The sequence below is a fragment of the Mustela nivalis genome (assembly GCF_964662115.1).
Source record: "Mustela nivalis genome assembly, chromosome: 7".
In the NCBI taxonomy this organism is placed as follows: Eukaryota; Metazoa; Chordata; class Mammalia; order Carnivora; family Mustelidae; genus Mustela; species Mustela nivalis.
Genome location: NC_139026.1, coordinates 86,841,632 through 86,860,614, shown reverse-complemented (window position 1 = coordinate 86,860,614; position 18,983 = coordinate 86,841,632). Strand labels below are relative to the sequence as shown.

The following is an 18,983-nucleotide window of genomic DNA, read 5'->3' as shown; positions in this document are numbered from 1 at the left end:
ATTGGGGGTACCGGGGCACGGTGGCAACCCTTCCCAGGTGGAACATCATTAGTAGAACTGATGATTCCCAAGGCTGGGTGGCAAGAGTTTGCATGAGTGGAGGGAGTAGGAATCTTGGAAATCAAGAATGTACCGTGCAGTAAGGTTTGGACACAGGCTTTGGAGTCTTACTGTCTTGGATTCAAGTCCCACATCAGCTACTATTAGCTGTGTGATCTTGGACAAGTTACTTAGCTTCTCTGTGCTGGAATGCCTTACCTTCCAAAATGAGGTACTGTTGTATGTTTCATAGAGTTAGGAGAAATCCATTAGGTACTGTATAAGAGGTAGCTATGGAAGTCAGGATGACTGGTACCTGGGTGGCTCAGTCATTAAGCGTTCTGCCTTTGCCTCAGGTTGTGATCCCACGGTCCTGGGATCAAGCCCTGATTCGGGCTCGCTGCTCAGCGGGAAGCTTGCTTCTCCCTCTCCCATTCCCCCTGCTTGTGTGCCCTTTCTCACTGTGTCTTTCTGTCAAATAGATAAATAAAACCTTAAAAAAAAAGAAGTCAAGAATATTAGACAGCCAACAGATTAGCTCCAATAATAGTAATAATAATAATAATATCAAGTTATGTCAGAGCAGGGAGGGATCTTAGACATCTTCTTATTGTCCTCTCTCCAGGTTCTAGATGAAGATACAGAGGCCCAGAGAGATGAGATGACTTGTCCTGGGCATTCATAGGGGGGTATAGCGCTCAAATCTCCTGGGTGTTGTCCTGTGAGGAGAACCACGTGCAGAAGTTGCTGCATTTGTTCTTTGTCGGAGTTGATGGTGGGGCAGGAAATTGTAGTGTACTAGACACCGGCCCTGTGACCCCCCCCTTGCCCTGGGTGGTACTTCTGCTGCCAGGAGTTGTGCAAAGGTCCCATTTCTAGCTGTACAGTGATCCAGGAAGGGGGCCAGAATCCTGTGGGAGAAGGGGGAAATGTGTCACAGGGGTTGCGACGGGGACAGACAGGGCACAGGATCCTGGTTTCCTCCCTGAGGGAACACATCCCCAGAGAGCCTGGTAGGTTGCACCTGTGCGTTGTGGGGGTGGGGTGGTCACCATCTGCCTCTGCCGCCCTCTTGCAGCTGGGCGCCAACATGCTGCTGTTCCTCTGCACCAACGTCATTGGCATCTGCACACACTACCCGGCGGAGGTGTCTCAGCGCCAGGCCTTTCAGGAGACCCGTGGTTATATCCAGGCCCGGCTGCACCTGCAGCACGAGAACCGGCAGCAGGTGGGGCTGCTCTCACTGTCCGAGGCCTTTCTGCTCCCCACCCCCCAGAGAACCACAGACTGGGTCCGTTGTCCCGCTCCATTTCACGGAATGAGTGTGGATGGTTCCCCTGATGGTGTGTCACACAGGCCCTGGATGCTGGGGTTCCTGTGCTGCCTGAATGAGGGGTGAGGGGATGGGTAGATGGGAGCACCAGTGAAGAATGAAGCATATGTCTGCTGTAGGTGGGGCGATCCAGAAGGGAATCTCAGGTCTCCAGAGGGCTTTGGGAGGGCACTGGGGTGGTGGAGGCATCAGGAGGGATCACAGTGTGAGGCCGAGAAGGTAGTGGTACCCTGTTGACACCACTGGTCTAGGAACGGCTGCTGCTGTCCGTGTTGCCCCAGCATGTTGCCATGGAGATGAAAGAAGATATCAACACAAAGAAAGAAGACATGATGTTCCACAAGATCTACATCCAGAAGCATGACAATGTCAGGTAGGGTGGGGGTGGGAGGAGACTGAGAGGGATGGGGGTCCTGGGAGTCTTTGAGGGCCAGGTGGTCCTTCTATCTTCTGCCACTGTCCACAGCATCCTGTTTGCGGACATTGAAGGCTTCACCAGCCTGGCATCCCAGTGCACCGCACAGGAGCTGGTCATGACCCTGAACGAGCTCTTTGCCCGGTTTGACAAGCTGGCTGCGGTGAGGGGGTGGGGGTTGGGGGGTGGGGCGAGCCTAGCCTTACTGGGGCAGCCTGATGCGGAGGGGACAGATGGTGACTCAGTGAGGGTGTTGGGTGGGCAAGAGAGTGAGCGACTCTCCCCAACTCTCCCCTTTAGGAAAATCACTGCCTGAGGATCAAGATCTTAGGGGACTGTTACTACTGTGTGTCGGGGCTGCCGGAGGCCCGGGCAGACCATGCCCACTGCTGTGTGGAGATGGGGGTGGACATGATCGAGGCCATCTCGTAAGCAGCGTTCCTCGCAGGCTTCCTGAGGCACCAAGGGCGCCTCAGCCAGCTCCTGTCGTCTACTATGTCCTCAGGACTTTTTCTCAGTTGTGGCTATTTCTCTGTCTTGGAGCTCTGTCCCCAGGGAGGGGACTGGATCCTTCTTCAGCCTGTGCAGCTTAGATCCCAGCCAGCCCGGCAGGCTCAGGGAGCCAGTGTGAGGGGATCTGGGCCGGTGTGAATGCTGGCTGAGCAGGTCTGAGGGGAGAATGGTGACTCCTCCCTTCCTAGCTCAGTTCCACGGGATGCTGCAGGGCCACAGCTGGTGAACACAGTTCTCATTTGTCCCTGAGACCCAGGCAGCCTTGTGCTCATGTCCAGCCAAAGGCTGTAGTCCTGTGCCCTGCGTCTGTGTCTGTCCCTGTCTGGCTTTGAGGGGAGTAAAGGGCCCGAGCTCTGGAGCGGGGTGGTGGAGGAATGGGGGGGCACAACGACTGTGCCAGGAGCTGAAGCGGAGCCGCCTCCTCCCAGGCTGGTGCGCGAGGTGACAGGTGTGAACGTGAACATGCGCGTGGGCATCCACAGCGGGCGTGTGCACTGTGGTGTCCTCGGCCTGCGGAAATGGCAGTTCGACGTGTGGTCCAACGACGTGACGCTGGCCAACCACATGGAGGCGGGGGGCCGGGCCGGGTGAGTGCGGGGGCTGGGTGGTGAGGGGCGGGAGCAAGGTGGCCAAGCCCCGGTCTCACCCTCCTGTCCCTTCCCAGCCGTATCCACATCACCCGGGCCACGCTGCAGTACCTGAATGGGGACTATGAGGTGGAGCCAGGCCGTGGTGGTGAGCGGAACGCATACCTCAAGGAGCAGCACATCGAGACCTTCCTCATCCTGGGAGCCAGCCAGAAACGGGTCAGGACAGGGGGTGGGCAGGCAGGGAGGAGGGCAGATGTGCGGAGCAGACAGACCTCTGCTCTGGGCCCTTTTTCCGATCATGCGCCCGGCTGCCTTCACAGAAAGAGGAGAAGGCCATGCTGGCCAAGCTGCAGCGGACGCGGGCCAACTCCATGGAAGGGCTGGCGCCACGCTGGGCACCTGACCGCGCCTTCTCCCGGACCAAGGACTCCAAGGCTTTCCGTCAGATGGTGAGCGGCTGCAGCACTAGGACTCGAGGCCTCATTTTCCTGACGCTCTGTGCCCCGCTCCCTCTTCTGTTTTCCTTGTTCTGGTTCATACATCTTCATGTATGACGTCTGGTATTGGTGGCAGGAGGGATGACTTCATACCCGGGTCCCAAGGCCCCTAAAGTATGGGGGGTGGGGATTCCCCGCGCACACTGCTGAGGGTGGGGAAGGGATGATGAGGGCGAAGGTGGTCCGCTCTTCACCTCATTTGCACACTTTGTTCCTTTCTCCAGGGCATTGATGATTCCAGCAAGGACAAGTAAGTCAGGGTTATTGAGGAAGGAGGGAGGAAGCGAAGGGGAGAAGGCACTTAAACCCTGGGACAGGGCTGTGGGGAGCCGAGATCACCGAGACCCCCTCTTTCCTGGACCTTAGCTGTGTCGTGTGGGAGCAGGGGCCACACACCTACCTGCTCACTCTATTCTTGGGTGCTGCCCATGCCCGTCCCTTCTCGCTGCCCCTCATGGGGCAATGCTCATGCTCCTGGTGAGGCTCTGTGGTCTGCCCTCAGCCGGGGTGCCCAAGATGCCCTGAACCCCGAGGATGAAGTAGATGAATTCCTGGGCCGCGCCATCGATGCCCGCAGCATCGACCAGCTACGGAAGGACCATGTGCGCCGCTTCCTGCTCACTTTCCAGAGAGAGGATCTTGAAAAGAAGGTTTGGGGGATCTGAGGACAGAGGGACGAGGGCTGGGTGAGGAGGGGCGTCCAGGCAGGGAAGGCCGAGCACAACTGAGGGAACAGGAGAGTTGTTTTGGGAATGGGGCGGGGGATGCCACAGGGCATAGGAGGGATTCCTCTCAACCAGGCCCCACTGCTCCCCCTCCCTGAGGCCCCTGGTAGTGCCCTGCGGCCTCCAGGACAGAGCCCAGCACCCAGCTCAGCCTCCTCTCCCTCAGTACTCGCGGAAGGTGGACCCCCGCTTCGGAGCCTACGTCGCCTGTGCGCTGTTGGTCTTCTGCTTCATCTGCTTTATCCAGCTTCTCGTCTTCCCACAGTGAGAGCCCTGCCCTTCCTCACTTGGCTTCTCCTCCCTCCACCACTTCCCAGAACTTTCCTAAATACCCATGCAAGCTCGCGGTCCCTGGAGCCCCCACCCTGCCCATCTGGGGAGTGGGACAAGGATGCCCAGGTATTCCAGAGTAACATTGTTCCCGGCCTCCTTCTGCCGCAGCTCCACCGTGATGCTTGGCATCTATGCCGGTATCTTCCTGCTGTTGCTGATCACTGTGCTGACCTGTGCCGTGTCCTCCTGTGGCTCTGTACATCAGGGGTTCTTCCAGGGCTGGTCGGGGAGGGCTGGCTGGGCTGGGGGTGGTGAGGAGTTCCACGGGAAGTGGGAGGAGGAGGCCAGGCCTGCCCCTGGGCCCCATCCCTGGTTGGCCTTACTCCTTGGCTGACACGGTCTCTAACTCTCTGCCCTTTGCCCGTCTGCAGCTCTTCCCCAAGGCCCTGCGCCGTCTTTCCCGCAGCATTGTCCGCTCTCGGGCACACAGCACTGTGGTTGGCATCTTTTCAGTCTTGCTTGTGTTCACCTCTGCCATCGCCAACATGGTAAAGGTCCAGTGGAAACTCTCTTACCCTGCGTCTGTGCCGAGCACTGCTCTGGGCTCTGGGGGTAGGCAGAGGGAGAAGACCCACGTCCTGCCCTCTGAGAGGTTAACTCCAGTCCTTCTTTCCTTGTTTTCTGTACCTCCTATCACCCCTCTACGAGAACTTTGACCTCCAGGGTATAAAGCACTGGGACATGGCCCCTGTAACTGCTCCCCTCCATGCTTTCCCCCAACTTTTGCAGTTCACCTGCAACCACACCCCCATACGAAACTGCGCAGCCCGGATGCTAAATGTGACACCCGCTGACATCACCACCTGTCACCTGCAGCAGCTCAATTACTCTCTGGGCCTGGACGCTCCCCTGTGTGAGGGCACCGCACCCACCTGCAGCTTCCCTGAGGTGTCCAAACCGTGCTTTGGCGGGATGGGGTGGGGGGCGGGCCTGATCAGTGCTAGTGATTGACTCCTCTGCATCAGGCCTGGTGATGGGCACTGGGGGCCCAGATCTCACCAGAGTCCCTGCTGGGGTAGCAGCCAGGGACCCGAGTGTGGTGTAGGGTGGGGTGCGGAGGCTGAAGGAGCTTTGGGTGTGAGGTTGTGGAGGGGAGCACAGGGCTCTTTCTGCATGGGGTCGGGGTGCCGTGGCTTCTTACTTCATCCAACACCGCCTCTGCCGTTGCCCCCTCAGTACTTCGTTGGGAACATGCTGCTGAGTCTCTTGGCCAGCTCTGTTTTCCTGCACATCAGCAGCATTGGAAAGCTGGCCATGGTCTTTGTCCTGGGGCTCATCTATTTGGTGCTGCTTCTGCTGGGCCCCCCAGCCACCATCTTTGACAACTACGACTTGCTGCTTGGTGTCCATGGCTTGTGAGTTTATCCTCAGCCCCTTCAGTCCCCTAGGAGCTTCCTGACCCTGCTGGTCACTCTGGTGCCCAGGCCTCTTTGCCCTTGGAAGGCTGCCACTCACCCCGTCACCTATGGGGGAAAAGGAGGCCGTGGAGGAGCTCCCAACGTATGACTCCACAGTCATCCCAAGGAAACTCCAGTCCTGGGAAGTCCCTGTATCTTTAGGCCAGACATTTGAAAAAAATTCCCTATCTCATTTGCATGGTTCCTTCGTAAGCATTTTCTTAACCACCTGTAGGTCACACAGCTGCTTGATGGCAGAGCCCAGGCTGGAACCAGAACTTCTGACTCTTTTTTTTTTTTTTTTAAGATTTTATTTATTTACTTGACAGAGAGAAATCACAAGTAGATGGAGAGGCAGGCAGAGGGAGAGAGAGGGAAGCAGGCTCCCTGCTGAGCAGAGAGCCCGATACGGGACTCGATCCCAGGACCCTGAGATCATGACCCGAGCCAAAGGCAGCGGCTTAACCCACTGAGCCACCCAGGCGCCCCAGAACTTCTGACTCTTACTTAGGGACACCACACTGGCTTTTTCTCTGCAAACCCCATCCCTTGTGATGTGGGGCCATAGCTTGGTGTGCTGGGAAAAGCTTCTGGAGTCACTTGGGTTTGAATCCCGCTCTGCCGCTCATTAGCTGTGTGACCTTGGACAGGTGAGTTAATGTCTCTGAGCCTCAGTTTCCTCATCTGTAAAATGGCAGTGGTGCCCGCATCACAGGTGATTGTAGAAGTGATGGCAACTCAACATTTGTTGAAGCCTTACTGCGTGCCGGTGCCATGCTGGGCCTTTTGTGCATGTTATTTAGATCATATCCCTCTTTTACTGATGAGAAAACAGGCCTAGACTTAAGCTGGTTGTTCTGGGTCACAGGGCAGGGAAGTAGAGGAGCTAGGAGTGGAACCTTCTCTTAACCTCTGCTCTTAATGAGTTCCTGTAGGCCAAAGTCCTGACCCAAAGTCCAGTGAGGACTTTGGCCTACAGGAACTTTTTTAAGATTTCGTGCTCTGAGTCTCCCCTCCCCTCTGCCCTCCACCCAGCAGCCCAAAGGGAACCCATGACTTTGTTTCTTGTCTCTTCCCACCAGGGCTTCTTCCAATGAGACTTTCGATGGGCCGGACTGGTGAGTGAGGGCTCTGGGGCAGGGAAGGGTAGGGCTGCCGGGCCTCTTTCACACACCGAGCTCACCTCTGCTCCCCCTCAGCCCAGCTGCCGGGAGGGTGGCGCTCAAGTACATGACCCCCGTGATTCTGCTGGTGTTTGCGCTGGCTCTGTATCTGCATGCCCAGCAGGTGGAATCAACTGCCCGGCTGGACTTCCTTTGGAAACTGCAGGTGGCCGAGGGGGCTTCTGGTGGACGGGGAGGGTCCTGAGGACAGAATCTGGGCTGAGCCAGAAATGCAGCTCGTTGGCTGGCTGAGGCTCGGGCTGCCCAAGCCTGCTCTGGCTCCAAGCCTTCCCCGCGCCCATCCCCTAATCCCAGCCTTATCCCCTCCCTGCCCCTTTTACCCCTTTGCCTGTTCTTTAGGTCTCACCCGTCCATGCCTTCTTCTCCCCCCCGATTCCCTCTGATGGCCGTCTCCAAGCCTTGGCTGCCATACCCACCCCTCGTGAATGTTGGGCAGTGGGTGATGGGTGTGGTGTCCACAGGCAACAGGGGAGAAGGAGGAGATGGAGGAACTGCAGGCATACAACCGGAGGCTGCTGCATAACATTCTGCCCAAGGACGTGGCTGCCCACTTCCTGGCCCGGGAGCGTCGGAACGATGAGCTCTACTACCAGTCGTGTGAATGTGTGGCCGTCATGTTTGCCTCCATTGCCAACTTTTCTGAGTTCTATGTGGAGCTGGAGGCAAACAATGAGGGCGTCGAGTGCCTGCGGCTGCTCAATGAGATCATTGCTGACTTTGATGAGGTACTTGTCTGGTTGGCTGCTGCTGGTGGAGCAGCTGGAGGGACTGGGGGAGTAGGGAGAACTTTGGAATGGAAGGCCAGGATTGGAGGGGTGGCTGAGGGGGAAGGGAGTTTTGACGGGACCCAGAGATGTTGGCGTCAGGGTAAGGGTAGGTACAGTGGAGACAAGGCTGAAGACCCACCAAGGTGTCTGAGGTGGCAAGGAGGTCGGCCTCATTGGGGCAGGGTTGTCACTGCTGGGAAGCAAAGACCTGAGGATCTGTGGAGAGAACAGGCTAGGTACCAGCTGGATGTTACTGAAGGAGGAGGCAGTAATCCATGGGCAGAACCCCACGAGCCCGAGAAAGCAAGACGGGCCCTCGAATAGAGAAAATGGAAGCAAGCCCGAGGGGGTGTCCTGAATATCCAGGTCAGGAAGGGGCCATTCCTGACTGTTCGGGGGCCAAGGCACTTCTTCACTCGTGCTCAGTGGTGCTCAATTCCCCATAAAGTGACAGTCAGTCACATAAAGCGCCTGATGGCTAATAGCCCTTCTGGAGTTCTGGATTCTGCGAGGGAGCTCATGCAGCTGAGCCAAGCTGTGAACACCAGTCCTGGCCAGGGGTTCTGCCGACTGCCTGGTGAAGAGGCCTGTGCTCCTGGCGCCTCTGTCCTGCCTTGAGAACAATAGCTGGAAGGCGGTGGCTCCCTCCCTCAAAGGAGGGAAGCTGCTGAAACAGGGCAGGGAGAGGAGGCTAAAGCCCGGCAGGAGCGAGCGTGGGGCAGGGTGCGTGTGCTTGGCCGCTCTGCCACCCAGTGTGGCCTCCCCGTGCCGTGCAGATCATCAGCGAGGAGCGCTTCCGGCAGCTGGAGAAGATCAAGACGATCGGGAGCACCTACATGGCGGCCTCAGGACTGAACGCCAGCACCTACGATCAGGCCGGCCGCTCCCACATCACTGCCCTGGCAGACTATGCCATGCGGCTCATGGAGCAGATGAAACACATCAACGAGCACTCCTTCAACAATTTCCAGATGAAGATTGGTGAGATGGCCTGATTGCCTGGCAGCTCGTCCCAGGGCTCTGTCTGGGGGAGGCCGAGGAAGCGGGCCAGGGACGCATGGCATCCCGGATGCCCCGTCAGGAATCCTCTGGGATGTCCTTTTCTCCCACCTCCTGTCTCGTCTCATGTTTAGAATGGAGATCGTTTGTAAAGGGCCTACTGTGTGCTAGGTACTGTCCTAGACATTTTAATCTTCATGTTATCATCCCCTTTGACAGACAGAGACACTCAGATTAAATAACTTGGCCAAGGTCAAACAGCTGGTGGGGGGGGGGGTGGACTACCCTGGGATTCAAAACCAGGTTTAGTTAAGCTCCAGTACCTGTGCCCTTCCCTATGGCCAGTCTTGTAAGAGGCACTTCCTCTCGCCTGAGCTGGGAGCTGGTGGGCGGGAGGAGCGGCTAACAGCATCACTCTGGTTTGAATTCTGGCTGTTCCACTTACTGGCTTATTTAGCACATTGCATCCTAAGGCTGGCTGTAAAAGGGGGACGATACGTACCATTTAGGGCTGTTGAGGGGATGAAATAATGGCATGCAAAATGCTTCCCAGAGGGGTTGGCACAGAGTGAGCATTCAGTGGATTTAGTTACGGCAATAACTGTCTCAACTCAGGGGAGCTCTTGGGACATGCCCAGCTCTGCCATTCTTTACAACCGGGACGCTTGTCGCTTTGTCACTTTTTTCTCTCAGTCCTTCTAAAGGTTCCAGGAGGTGGGAGGATTCCCCGGGCTGACCCTGGAATGTCCATTAGTCTCAGTTTTTTGCTGCTGTTCCCATTGCAGGGCTGAACATGGGCCCAGTTGTGGCAGGCGTCATTGGGGCTCGGAAGCCGCAGTATGACATCTGGGGGAACACAGTGAATGTCTCTAGCCGTATGGACAGCACGGGTGTCCCTGACCGAATCCAGGTGAGGGGGATGTGAGCAGAGGCTAGGAAGGGTATGGGTCCAGAGGGCTTCTACAGGTCCCTCTCTAAGGTCAGCGAAGACAGGGGTAGGGTGGTAGTGTTCTGTGATTGGGGTGGGGTTTGGGGGGGGGACTAGCATGATTAGAGAACCCCTGGACCCCTGCAAATGTAGCAGGAAGGATCCCAGGCTAAATGGGTTCCCTTCCCATTCCTCAGGTGACCACGGACTTGTACCAGGTTCTAGCTGCCAAAGGCTACCAGCTGGAGTGTCGAGGGGTGGTCAAGGTGAAGGGCAAGGGGGAGATGACCACCTACTTCCTCAATGGGGGCCCCCCCAGTTAGCAGGGTCCAGCTACCAATTCAACTGTCAGGACCAAGGTGGGCATCTGAGTGGACTCTGTGCTCACTGGGAGGAGCTGTGGCAGGGGGCACCAGGCCTCCGACCCTGCTGACCACAAAAGGGAACAACACCCCAGTAGGCTGTGCTTGGACCACACTTGCTAGTCTGCCCTCAGGCTGGTGAACAAGGGATACCAAGAGGATTATGCAAGTGACTTTACTTTTCTAATTGGGATAGGACTGTTGCCTCTTCCTTCCTTTCTTGGGAGCAGGGGAGGCAGCAGCTACAGAGGCAGCAGGAGCCCTCCTGCCTGAGGGATTAAAATGGCAGCTTGCCAAGCCTGTCCTTCCCCTGTCTGTCTGGGCAACAGACTCAGGGCTGGGCCCTTTTTTTCCCTCTTTTTCCTGGGAATATTTTGTACAAAGACTGGGGCAGGCATGAGAAGTGCCTATTCCATGCTTGCCTCTGCTATGCCTGAATCCCCAGCACTGGCCTTGGGTACCCCACCCCAGTAAGGTCTCCCTTCTAGGCACAGGGCGGAGGAGGGAGATGCTCTGGGGACCCAGCTCTGTCCGTATTTCAGGGGAATGTCTCCATTTGCCAAATCCTAGTCCCATGATCTGTCCCCAAAGGGGAACAAAGGGACTTTTGACAGCTCAGATTTAGCCCCGGTTCCTGCACAGCTCCAGGGAAAGGGGCATCTGGCCTCATTGGTACTGTGAAAACGCCCAGCCAGAGAGCGAGCATATGTGTGGGGATTCAGAAGATCAGGAGTTGAAAGTTCACCTGCAGGTGCCAAAGAGAGCAGGCCAGCCAGGGAGTGGGGTGGTACCAGACTCTTGATCTCAGGAACCCCTGGGGTCATGATCAGGTACCTCTGCCCCTGTGCACTCTTGCTGTCTGCTGGCAAGGGGGCACAGAGCATCTCTACCCATTCTGTTGCCAAATAGAAAAGGGTCAGGGCAGGGAGGAGGATGACCCTGATCACAAACCTGTCCTCCCAAGTCTCTGGCCCTGGGGAGGGCCTGTGTGTCTGTGTAATGCGTGTGCATGTCGGCCTTTGTGTGTGTATCTGTTTCCCAGGTCTGTGTGTGTCCTTGTGCTCCTCCTCAGCTCTCCACCTGGGGTTACCTCTCTCCTGTGGGCCTCTGTCTTCTGGGAATAAGGCAGGGTTTCTGATTTCAAGGGATGAAGAGAGATGCCTACGTTGCACAGGAGTGGCATGGGGTGTGGTAGCAAGAGGAAGGTGCCCCTGGGGAGAGCAGTCCTTTTTGTGCCAAATCCCTAAGTGCCATTTGGGGGCCGCATGTGCAGCACGACTGTCTCCCCGCCTCAGGCAGGGACCCAAGCGCCTGCTTGAGCCTCCGTGCTCCCTGCACTTGAACTGTCTGGGGTTTGGTGGGCAGAGGCTCAGGAATTTCCTGGGTTCCCCAGCTGGGGGTATACTTTGGGACAGAGGTAGCATGGGGTCTCTCTGAGGACCCAGATACTGGTACTAGGGGGTGGGGCAAGGGAACCTGAAACTTGGCGTTCCACAGCCTTCCATCTCAGTCTAGCATGTGCCTGGCTTCCCAGTCCCCATGAAGCCTGTAAGGGCTAGGAGGAGGATTGGAAGGTCGGACTCTAGATTCCCTTCCTATATCTGCCTTCCTTTTACTCCTTTCCCTGCAACCTCCTTGCCTCAGGCCTGAATTAGTTGGTGCCTTGGTTTCTCTGTCTGTACCAATTTAAGCCAGAGCCATTAGCCTGCATTTGAAGATCATTTTGTCTGGGAGGTGGTGAGAGAGACGGAGGAGAGAGGGTCCCAGAGTTACTGGGTTTGGGGAATGGAAGGGGTAGGGAGTACTTTTGCCCTTCCTCGTGCCCTTTCAGACTCCCGCTCCTTTCAGAGACCTGGTTTCGGCTCAGATTGCCTCCCTGAGGGATCTTCATGCATCTACCAAATGGGCCATCAGGCACTTCATTAGCCATGGCAGGAGGAGGGCGCAAGACTAGTTGGTCTGGACAGAAAATCCACTTCCTTTCCCTAGCCATATCCCTGGATAGGAAGGGACTGCTTGGAGCCCTGGGGTGGGGTGAGGATGTAAGGAGACCAGAGTGGGAAGACCTCAGTCTTTGGTGACTTGTCTTTACTACTTGCCAAGTGGGAGGGGCCTGTCCACACCCTGACTCCCCATACCACAGTGCCAGCCATGCCCTTCTCCTGGGCTACCATCGTCCCCTTTCTCACCAGATGTTGGGGAAGTCAGTGAATGGGAGGCCCATGGACTTTGGTTTTATAATGTAACCACTGTGGGGGGGGGTGTATCATGTATTTCCGTGAAATATTTAATATATTTAAATATCAATAAAATCAAATTCTTTGTAAAATTCTTAGCTCTCTGAAGATGTTCTGGGCCCTGGGTTGGGTCAGAAGTGGCAGAGCTGGGTACAGGAGGTAGCCTCCTGCCGGAGGGCTCTGTGAGCCTTTTCCTCAGTGGATAGAAGGCTTCTTCTGGTTTTCTCGCTGCCAAGGTGAAGTTGCAGTCTTCAGAGAGCATGACTACTCTAGGCCCTTCCTGAGGACCAGTGTGTGTCTTCCCAGACTTGTTATTCTGACACCTGCCATTCGTGAGGTCAAGACCCCCTTGATGGTCTTTTCTGTATCCTGGCCCCTCCCAAACACCAGCTTCGGATTCGCATACAGCTGATCTCACAGGAATTTGGGCTTGAGAATGACTTCCCTCTGCCTCACTCCCAGTGCACACGAGTGACTTCTGGTCCAATTTGTTTACTCTGTTTTTGTGATCCCCTCCTCCCATTAGTCAGTCAGTGGAACCAGGACACCCTCTCCCGCTTTTTCTTTGCCCTGCTTCCACAGTTCATCTTGCCCTTCTGTAAACACATCCTGCTCAATATAGACTGAAGTTTCTGTCACTAAGAACAGAGTGATCCATGAACCTGGAAAAGAGAGAGAGGGTCTCAGATCCGGCCAGGTCAGGCTGGTCTGTGTGGTGGTGTCCTTAAACATCACTTAAGACTGCCTCAGGGCAGAAAGGGCAGGGGCAGTGATGAGGAAGTATGGCTACTATAATGACTGGTGGTTGGAGGGTGGGAGGCAGCCATGAAGGAAGCAGAGGCATCCCCGGACTTCCTAGGAAAGCTAGAGACACTTATCTTGTGCTTGCCCCAAAAGGCACAGCCACAAGGTGAAGCACAAAGATACAAACAGATCTTTAACTCCTTTGAACGCTGGATTCTGGGGCCAGCTATCTCTGGTAAGACCCAAACTTTGTCTTCTATTCCCTAACTGAGAAGAGCTAAGACAGTCTCTAAGGATTTCAGTGAAGGGAGGGAAGACTTCCCTTAGTCTCCTCACCCTCATCCATCCCAGCCTAACCTGGTCATTGGGCTTTTGATGAGGCAGTGGCGGGGGCTTCGGATCCATGGCATGGTTTCCTCTGGGCACACTCCTGCATCATGGGACCGCCAGAAGCTGAAGTTTTGAGCATCAGTCAAGGGGACTCTGAAGACCTGATTGGGGACTAAATGGTTGGGGAAGGACAGGTTATCCAGTATCTTCAAGTTCTTTCTCCCTTTAGTGCCTCCCAGCAGCACAAGCCCAACCAAACAACTGGGCCTGACCAGGTGCTGAGAAGTCCTGGGACTCTGGCCACCACACCCAGCTTCACTTCCGGATTCCAGCATCTCACACCCTTTGTGGTCAGTTGAATCAATCTTGGTTCTTCCTGCTTCTACTAAGCCTATCTCCCAGAGAGCTTCCCCAAGTGCTAGTAAGATGGTAGAAAAGCAGGTGGTCAGCTCACTTGGGAAATGTGCAAGATGGGTCTACTCTACTGGCTTCCCCTACTCCCTACCCCCAGGCTTAATCATCCTCTTTCCCTTCCCCCTTCTCTGAAAAAAATACCTTCCTTTGCTCATTCTGGTAATTCTCTGAAACTAAGCAATGATACCACCTCATCTGTAAATACTGCTAGTAGATTAATTTATCCAGTGCCTATCATGTTCTAAATGTATTCGGTGTTCTTAAGATTTTAAAATAGTATCAGACTTACCTACAGCCCAATTGTTCTTTACAAACTCAGGCATATCTATTCTGCCCCTAGCATGGTGCCCACTCCAAGATATTTTCATGTCTTTAATTTTTTTAAGTCTTTATTTGAGAGAGTGCGCGCGCGTGCGCTAGAGAGAGAGAGAGAAGTGGGGGAGGGGCAGAGGCAGAACCAGGCTTTCCACCGAGCAGGGAGCTGGATCAGGGCTAGATCCCAGGAGCCTAATCCCAGGAGCCCCAGATCATGACCTGAGCCAAAGGCAGAAGTTTAACTGATGGAGCCACCCAGGCTCAATACTTACATGTCTTTAACAACACCTTCTTTACAGCTTCGTGGTACCTTGTGTGGCTATTCTGGTGCACGGAATAATTCCCATCTTCAGGGATAATAGGGGGAAGCCTAGTGGGTGCCAGTTCCTTCTGGTCTGAAACAAGAGCAGACTTGTTATAAGTAGTTAGCAAATGGGGCTATTTGATTTTCTGAGTCTCTAGTCTCCTTGCCAACCAGGCACAAGGCAGGGATCTCTCCTAGCCACTCAAATCTGATCTTAGGATCTCAGATGTAAAATTACGATGCCTGTGTCAGGAAGGAGTGGGGGAGGGAGAACCCAGTGATCATGAGACCTCCCTCACCATTCCCTTGCTTTTCTCCAGACTCCTGGGTTTTGAGTGGCCTCCTACCGGAACCAGGATATTGACAGATATTTAGGGTTAGTGCCGGTAAAAAAGGTCCTTTATCTGGATGGATACTCATTCGCTGGAATTGGCATATTTGCAGAACTTTAATTGGTCTAATAGGGGAAGTTATGTTTTAGCTAAGTCTTGGAGGATAAGAAGGAGTCCGTGGGACATAGTGGTATCAGGAAGAGCATTTCAGGCAGCAGGATAGCAAGTGTGTAGAAGATAGAAGCTGTAGAGAGGTTTCAGCTTGCTATTGAGTTGGAGCCTGACTAGTGGGAGGCAAAGTGGAAAGGGGCTCGAAAAGTTTAGTATAGAGTAGAGTAAGTTAAGCTACGGTAGAGCAGGGCAGTGTAGACCTAACATTCTTCTTCTTCTTCTTCTTTTTTTTTTTTTAAGATTTTATTTATTTGAGAGAGAGAATGAATGGGGAGAGGGGCAGAGGGAAAGGAAGCAGCAGACTCCTCACTGTGCAGGGAGCCCAATGCAGGACTTGGTCCCAGGACCCAGAGCCAGAAGCAGACACTTAACTGACTGAGCCATCCAGGTGCCCCTAGACCTAGCATTCTTATGGGGATTTGGGTATCTCCGCCGAAGCAGAACTGGAATCTCACTATGGAGGCTGAAAAGACCAAGCTTCCTTACCCAGATTGGAATGTTTGTATTCTTCCTAAATTTATATATTGAAAACCCAGTTCCCAAGGTGACAGTATTTGGAGGTAGGGCTTTTTGGGAGTGATTAGGTCACAGGGTAGAGCCCTTATGAATGAAATTAGTGCCCTTATAAAAGAGGCCTCAGAGAGCTCTGTCGCCCCTCCCACCACATGAGGGCACAATGAGAAGTCTGCAACCTGAAAGAGGGCGCTCACTGCACCACCCTGGCTCACTGATGTCAGACTCCCTGCCTCCAGAACTGCGAGAAATAAACCTTTGTTGTTTACAAGCTACCCAGTCTATGGCATTCTGTGACAGCAGCCCAGATGGACTAAAACGCCAGGCTCCCTTGCAGTGAGGGCATGGCCAAAGACTTTTGGCTAGGCCAAACCCGCCTGCTTCAGATTCTGAATCAAAGTGGAAGGTTGCAAAGAAGCAGGGGCTATATAGAGTCTTTTTCTACTAATGGGAAGTTGTAGCAGTGAGGCTGCATTTTATTTCTAGCAGCACATTCAGAGCCTGGGGTTCTTGGCAGCAACAGTGCCTACCACGGTACCGAACACAGCAGTGTCTACGCCCAACCAGGTCTGCAGCAGGATTCTGGTTACTGTCCACCAAACTTGCTTCTCTGTTCCTTTTACAGCTTTTATGTACTTCCCAATATTCTTTTAAAAAAAACTAATTTATTGTAAGATTGACATACAAGTAGTTGTATTTAATACGTATAGCTTAATGAATTTGGAGGTAAATGAAACCACCTCCACAATCTGTGGAGAAACTTTTGAAACCACCACCACAATCTAGGTCATAAACATCTGTCCCCTCCAAAAATTTCCTCCCGCCATCTTTATTATTATTATTTATTTTGTGATAAGGACATTTAGCAGAAGATCTGTGCTCTTGGGAATTTTTAAGTATATAATGCAGTATTAACTATAGGTTCTCTAATGTACAACAGATCTCTAGGATTTATTCATCTTATGTAACTGAGACTTTGTACCCTTTGACTACTGCCTCTCCATGTCTTCCTCCCCGTGAACCTCTGGCAGCCACCATTCTATTCTCTGTTTCTACAAGTGTGATTACTTTAGATTCTTCATCTAAAAGGTGACATAGTATTTGTCTGTCCTTGTCTTCCTTATTTCACCTAGCATGTCTTCCAGGTTCACCATGTTGATGCAAATGGAAGGAATTCCTTCTTAATTTTAAGGCTGAATAATGTTCCATGGTGTGTGTGTGTGTGTGTGTGTATACCCCATTTCTTTTTTTTTTTTTAAAGGTTTTATTTATTTATTTGACAGAGAGGAATCACAAGTAGATGGAGAGGCAGGCAGAGAGAGAGAGAGGGAAGCAGGCTCCCTGCTGAGCAGAGAGCCCGATGCGGGACTTGATCCCAGGACCCTGAGATCATGACCTGAGCCAAAGGCAGCAGCTTAACCCACTGAGCCACCCAGGCGCCCCCCATTTCTTTATCCATGTGTGCATGGATGAACATTTATGTTGCTTCCATGTCTTGGCTACTGTGAATAATGCTGCAATGAACATGGGAGTGCAGAGATCTCTTTGAGATCGTAATTTCAATTCCTTTGGATATATATCCAGAAATAGCATTTACTTTTACTTTTTTGAGGAACCTCCATAGTGTTTTCCATAGTGGCTGCACCAGTGTACGTTCCCATCAATAGAGTACAAAGGTTCCCCATTTTCTCCACATCCTCACCAACATGTTATCTTTTTTTTTTTTTTTTTAACAATAGCCACTTTTACAGGTGTGAGGTGGTATCTCACTGTGGTTCTAATTTCCCTGAAGGTTAGTGATGTTGAGTATCTTTTAATATGTCTGTTGACCATAAATGTGTCTTCTTTGAAGAAACGTCTACTCAGATCTTATGCCAATTTTTAATCCGTTTTTTTTTCTTTTGAGTTAGAAGAGTTTCTCATGTATTTTGGATATTAGTCCTTTATCCCAATATATGGTTTGCAACTATTTTCTCCCATTTGGTAGGCTGCCTTTTCATTTCATTTCCTTTGCCTCACAGAGTCATTTACTTTGATGTTATCCCACCAATATTCTTTCAATAAATTCATGTTCTGCTTCAGCAGGCTAGATTTGACTTGTATCTCAGAATCCTGAGCTTGTCAGGAATTGGACCCAAGTTTGCCATTCTCCGGAAATTGTTTTGATCACAGACTAACCTCTGGTGGAGAACAGGGATGCCTCTCTTCTGGAGTATTTCCCGAGCTCCTGCTTTTCCCTTCATTCTGGCTTGATCCCACCCATTCTTTTCTGTACCTCCTTCCCCACTTTTGCACCCCATTCTTTGAGAATGATCCTGCCAGAGTGGAGCACTGTTTGAAACCCCTCCTTTGACAGCGGAAGATTTGGAGAGGTGCCAGAAGTTCTGGAAGCCTGAACTGAACTGAATTAGGGGGCTGATCTGTACTTCATCACAGGTTACAGCAATGAGGGGCCAGTTTCCAGAAGCAGTGTCATTTGACTTTGGGCAAGGTGGGAGGTGCCAGAATGTGTGTGGCCAAGTAGATACGTTCTGAGGAGAAAGAGTAAGAGCATATTCCTTGTGGGCAATGTGACTGCGAGTAATGTCTGGGTGCAGGTAATTGTACAAGATCTTTATCTGGTCCTGAGGCCTCAGACTGATAGTCTGTGAGGGTACAGCTGGGTGATGTTCTCTATTATCTCAGTTTCTAAGTGGTAGGCTCCCAGCTTTCCAATTAAATGGTTACTGTGTACTGGGAGGTATGCTGGGCAGTGTCACCCATTTGGATGCCTTCCTCCCGAATCAAGCACCAGTTGGCACACTCTTCGGGTTGATTTTTGGCAAGCTAGAAGATATTTTTGGTAACCCATAGTTTCTCCCAGCTGCCAAGTTTTGGAAGCCACTTGGGGTGAAGGGTGGTGAGCTGTAGGGAAGAATCATGCCACAGCTACTGGGAGTGGGCATGTTCTGGGTAGGGGGAGGCAATGAGTTCTTGATAAGCAAACTACACTGTGGCAAGGTAGATGAACTCATTATTTTGTGGGTAGAGAGTGTGAGAGAGGTTCTCCATCCACCCAGTCAGTACCATGCTCCACATAGTTTTCAGTGATAAGTAGATACTAAGGGCCCTGACAGTTTCTTCTAGAACTGGGCCATAAATTGGGAGTTGCCATAAGACCACATCTACTACTTTGGATGTACAGAAGTACTTGGGTGGATCTTCCACTCAAATTAACGTCACAGATTTGTCAATACTACAGGCTTCCTAGGACCACTGGGGCACTCACAAAATCATCCTTATCCACTAATGTGCCTGTTGCCTCTGGTTAGTTGTAAGTGGGACTAACAGGCCTCGATGTTTTCAGGTTGAAGAATTTTTGGAATGGGTCTACCTCAATGGCTCCCAGAATTCTGACTTCTGTGTTAGAATACTTGCCTGGCTGTTCCAAATGCCTAGTACATAATGGTGATAATATCTAACACACATTACTTGCAAGCTGGTGTGGCTGCAAGCAGAGTGTTACCGCCCTGACTAGAAATTCGCATAAGATCAGTTTGAG

General features: G+C 52.8%; 2 protein-coding genes across 9 annotated transcripts in view; one reads left to right on the top strand and one right to left on the bottom strand.

Annotated features, from left to right (window-relative positions):
- The window catches only part of ADCY6 (adenylate cyclase 6), a 33,623-nt gene extending 21,212 nt beyond the window's left edge, over nucleotides 1-12,411 (top strand). For all 8 annotated transcript variants that reach the window (XM_082741123.1, XM_082741120.1, XM_082741118.1 and 5 more), the window contains 20 exons: nucleotides 1,118-1,267; nucleotides 1,624-1,745; nucleotides 1,839-1,950; nucleotides 2,088-2,215; nucleotides 2,729-2,887; nucleotides 2,965-3,106; nucleotides 3,211-3,339; nucleotides 3,612-3,637; nucleotides 3,890-4,037; nucleotides 4,279-4,376; nucleotides 4,554-4,641; nucleotides 4,817-4,933; nucleotides 5,175-5,333; nucleotides 5,622-5,800; nucleotides 6,925-6,960; nucleotides 7,042-7,171; nucleotides 7,488-7,751; nucleotides 8,570-8,774; nucleotides 9,578-9,702; nucleotides 9,918-12,411. In XM_082741123.1, coding sequence (XP_082597249.1) covers nucleotides 1,118-1,267; nucleotides 1,624-1,745; nucleotides 1,839-1,950; nucleotides 2,088-2,215; nucleotides 2,729-2,887; nucleotides 2,965-3,106; nucleotides 3,211-3,339; nucleotides 3,612-3,637; nucleotides 3,890-4,037; nucleotides 4,279-4,376; nucleotides 4,554-4,641; nucleotides 4,817-4,933; nucleotides 5,175-5,333; nucleotides 5,622-5,800; nucleotides 6,925-6,960; nucleotides 7,042-7,171; nucleotides 7,488-7,751; nucleotides 8,570-8,774; nucleotides 9,578-9,702; nucleotides 9,918-10,043 — 2,643 coding nt within the window. In that variant the 3' untranslated portion in view covers nucleotides 10,044-12,411. The remainder of the gene's footprint in view (nucleotides 1-1,117; nucleotides 1,268-1,623; nucleotides 1,746-1,838; nucleotides 1,951-2,087; nucleotides 2,216-2,728; nucleotides 2,888-2,964; nucleotides 3,107-3,210; nucleotides 3,340-3,611; nucleotides 3,638-3,889; nucleotides 4,038-4,278; nucleotides 4,377-4,553; nucleotides 4,642-4,816; nucleotides 4,934-5,174; nucleotides 5,334-5,621; nucleotides 5,801-6,924; nucleotides 6,961-7,041; nucleotides 7,172-7,487; nucleotides 7,752-8,569; nucleotides 8,775-9,577; nucleotides 9,703-9,917) is intronic.
- SPMIP11 (sperm microtubule inner protein 11) overlaps nucleotides 11,900-18,983 on the bottom strand; it is a 29,232-nt gene continuing 22,148 nt past the window's right edge. Inside the window, exons 2-4 of the mRNA XM_082741139.1 lie at nucleotides 14,395-14,517; nucleotides 13,421-13,565; nucleotides 11,900-12,981 (exon numbers count right to left, since the gene is read on the bottom strand). Coding sequence (XP_082597265.1) covers nucleotides 12,933-12,981; nucleotides 13,421-13,565; nucleotides 14,395-14,517 — 317 coding nt within the window. The 3' untranslated portion in view covers nucleotides 11,900-12,932. The remainder of the gene's footprint in view (nucleotides 12,982-13,420; nucleotides 13,566-14,394; nucleotides 14,518-18,983) is intronic.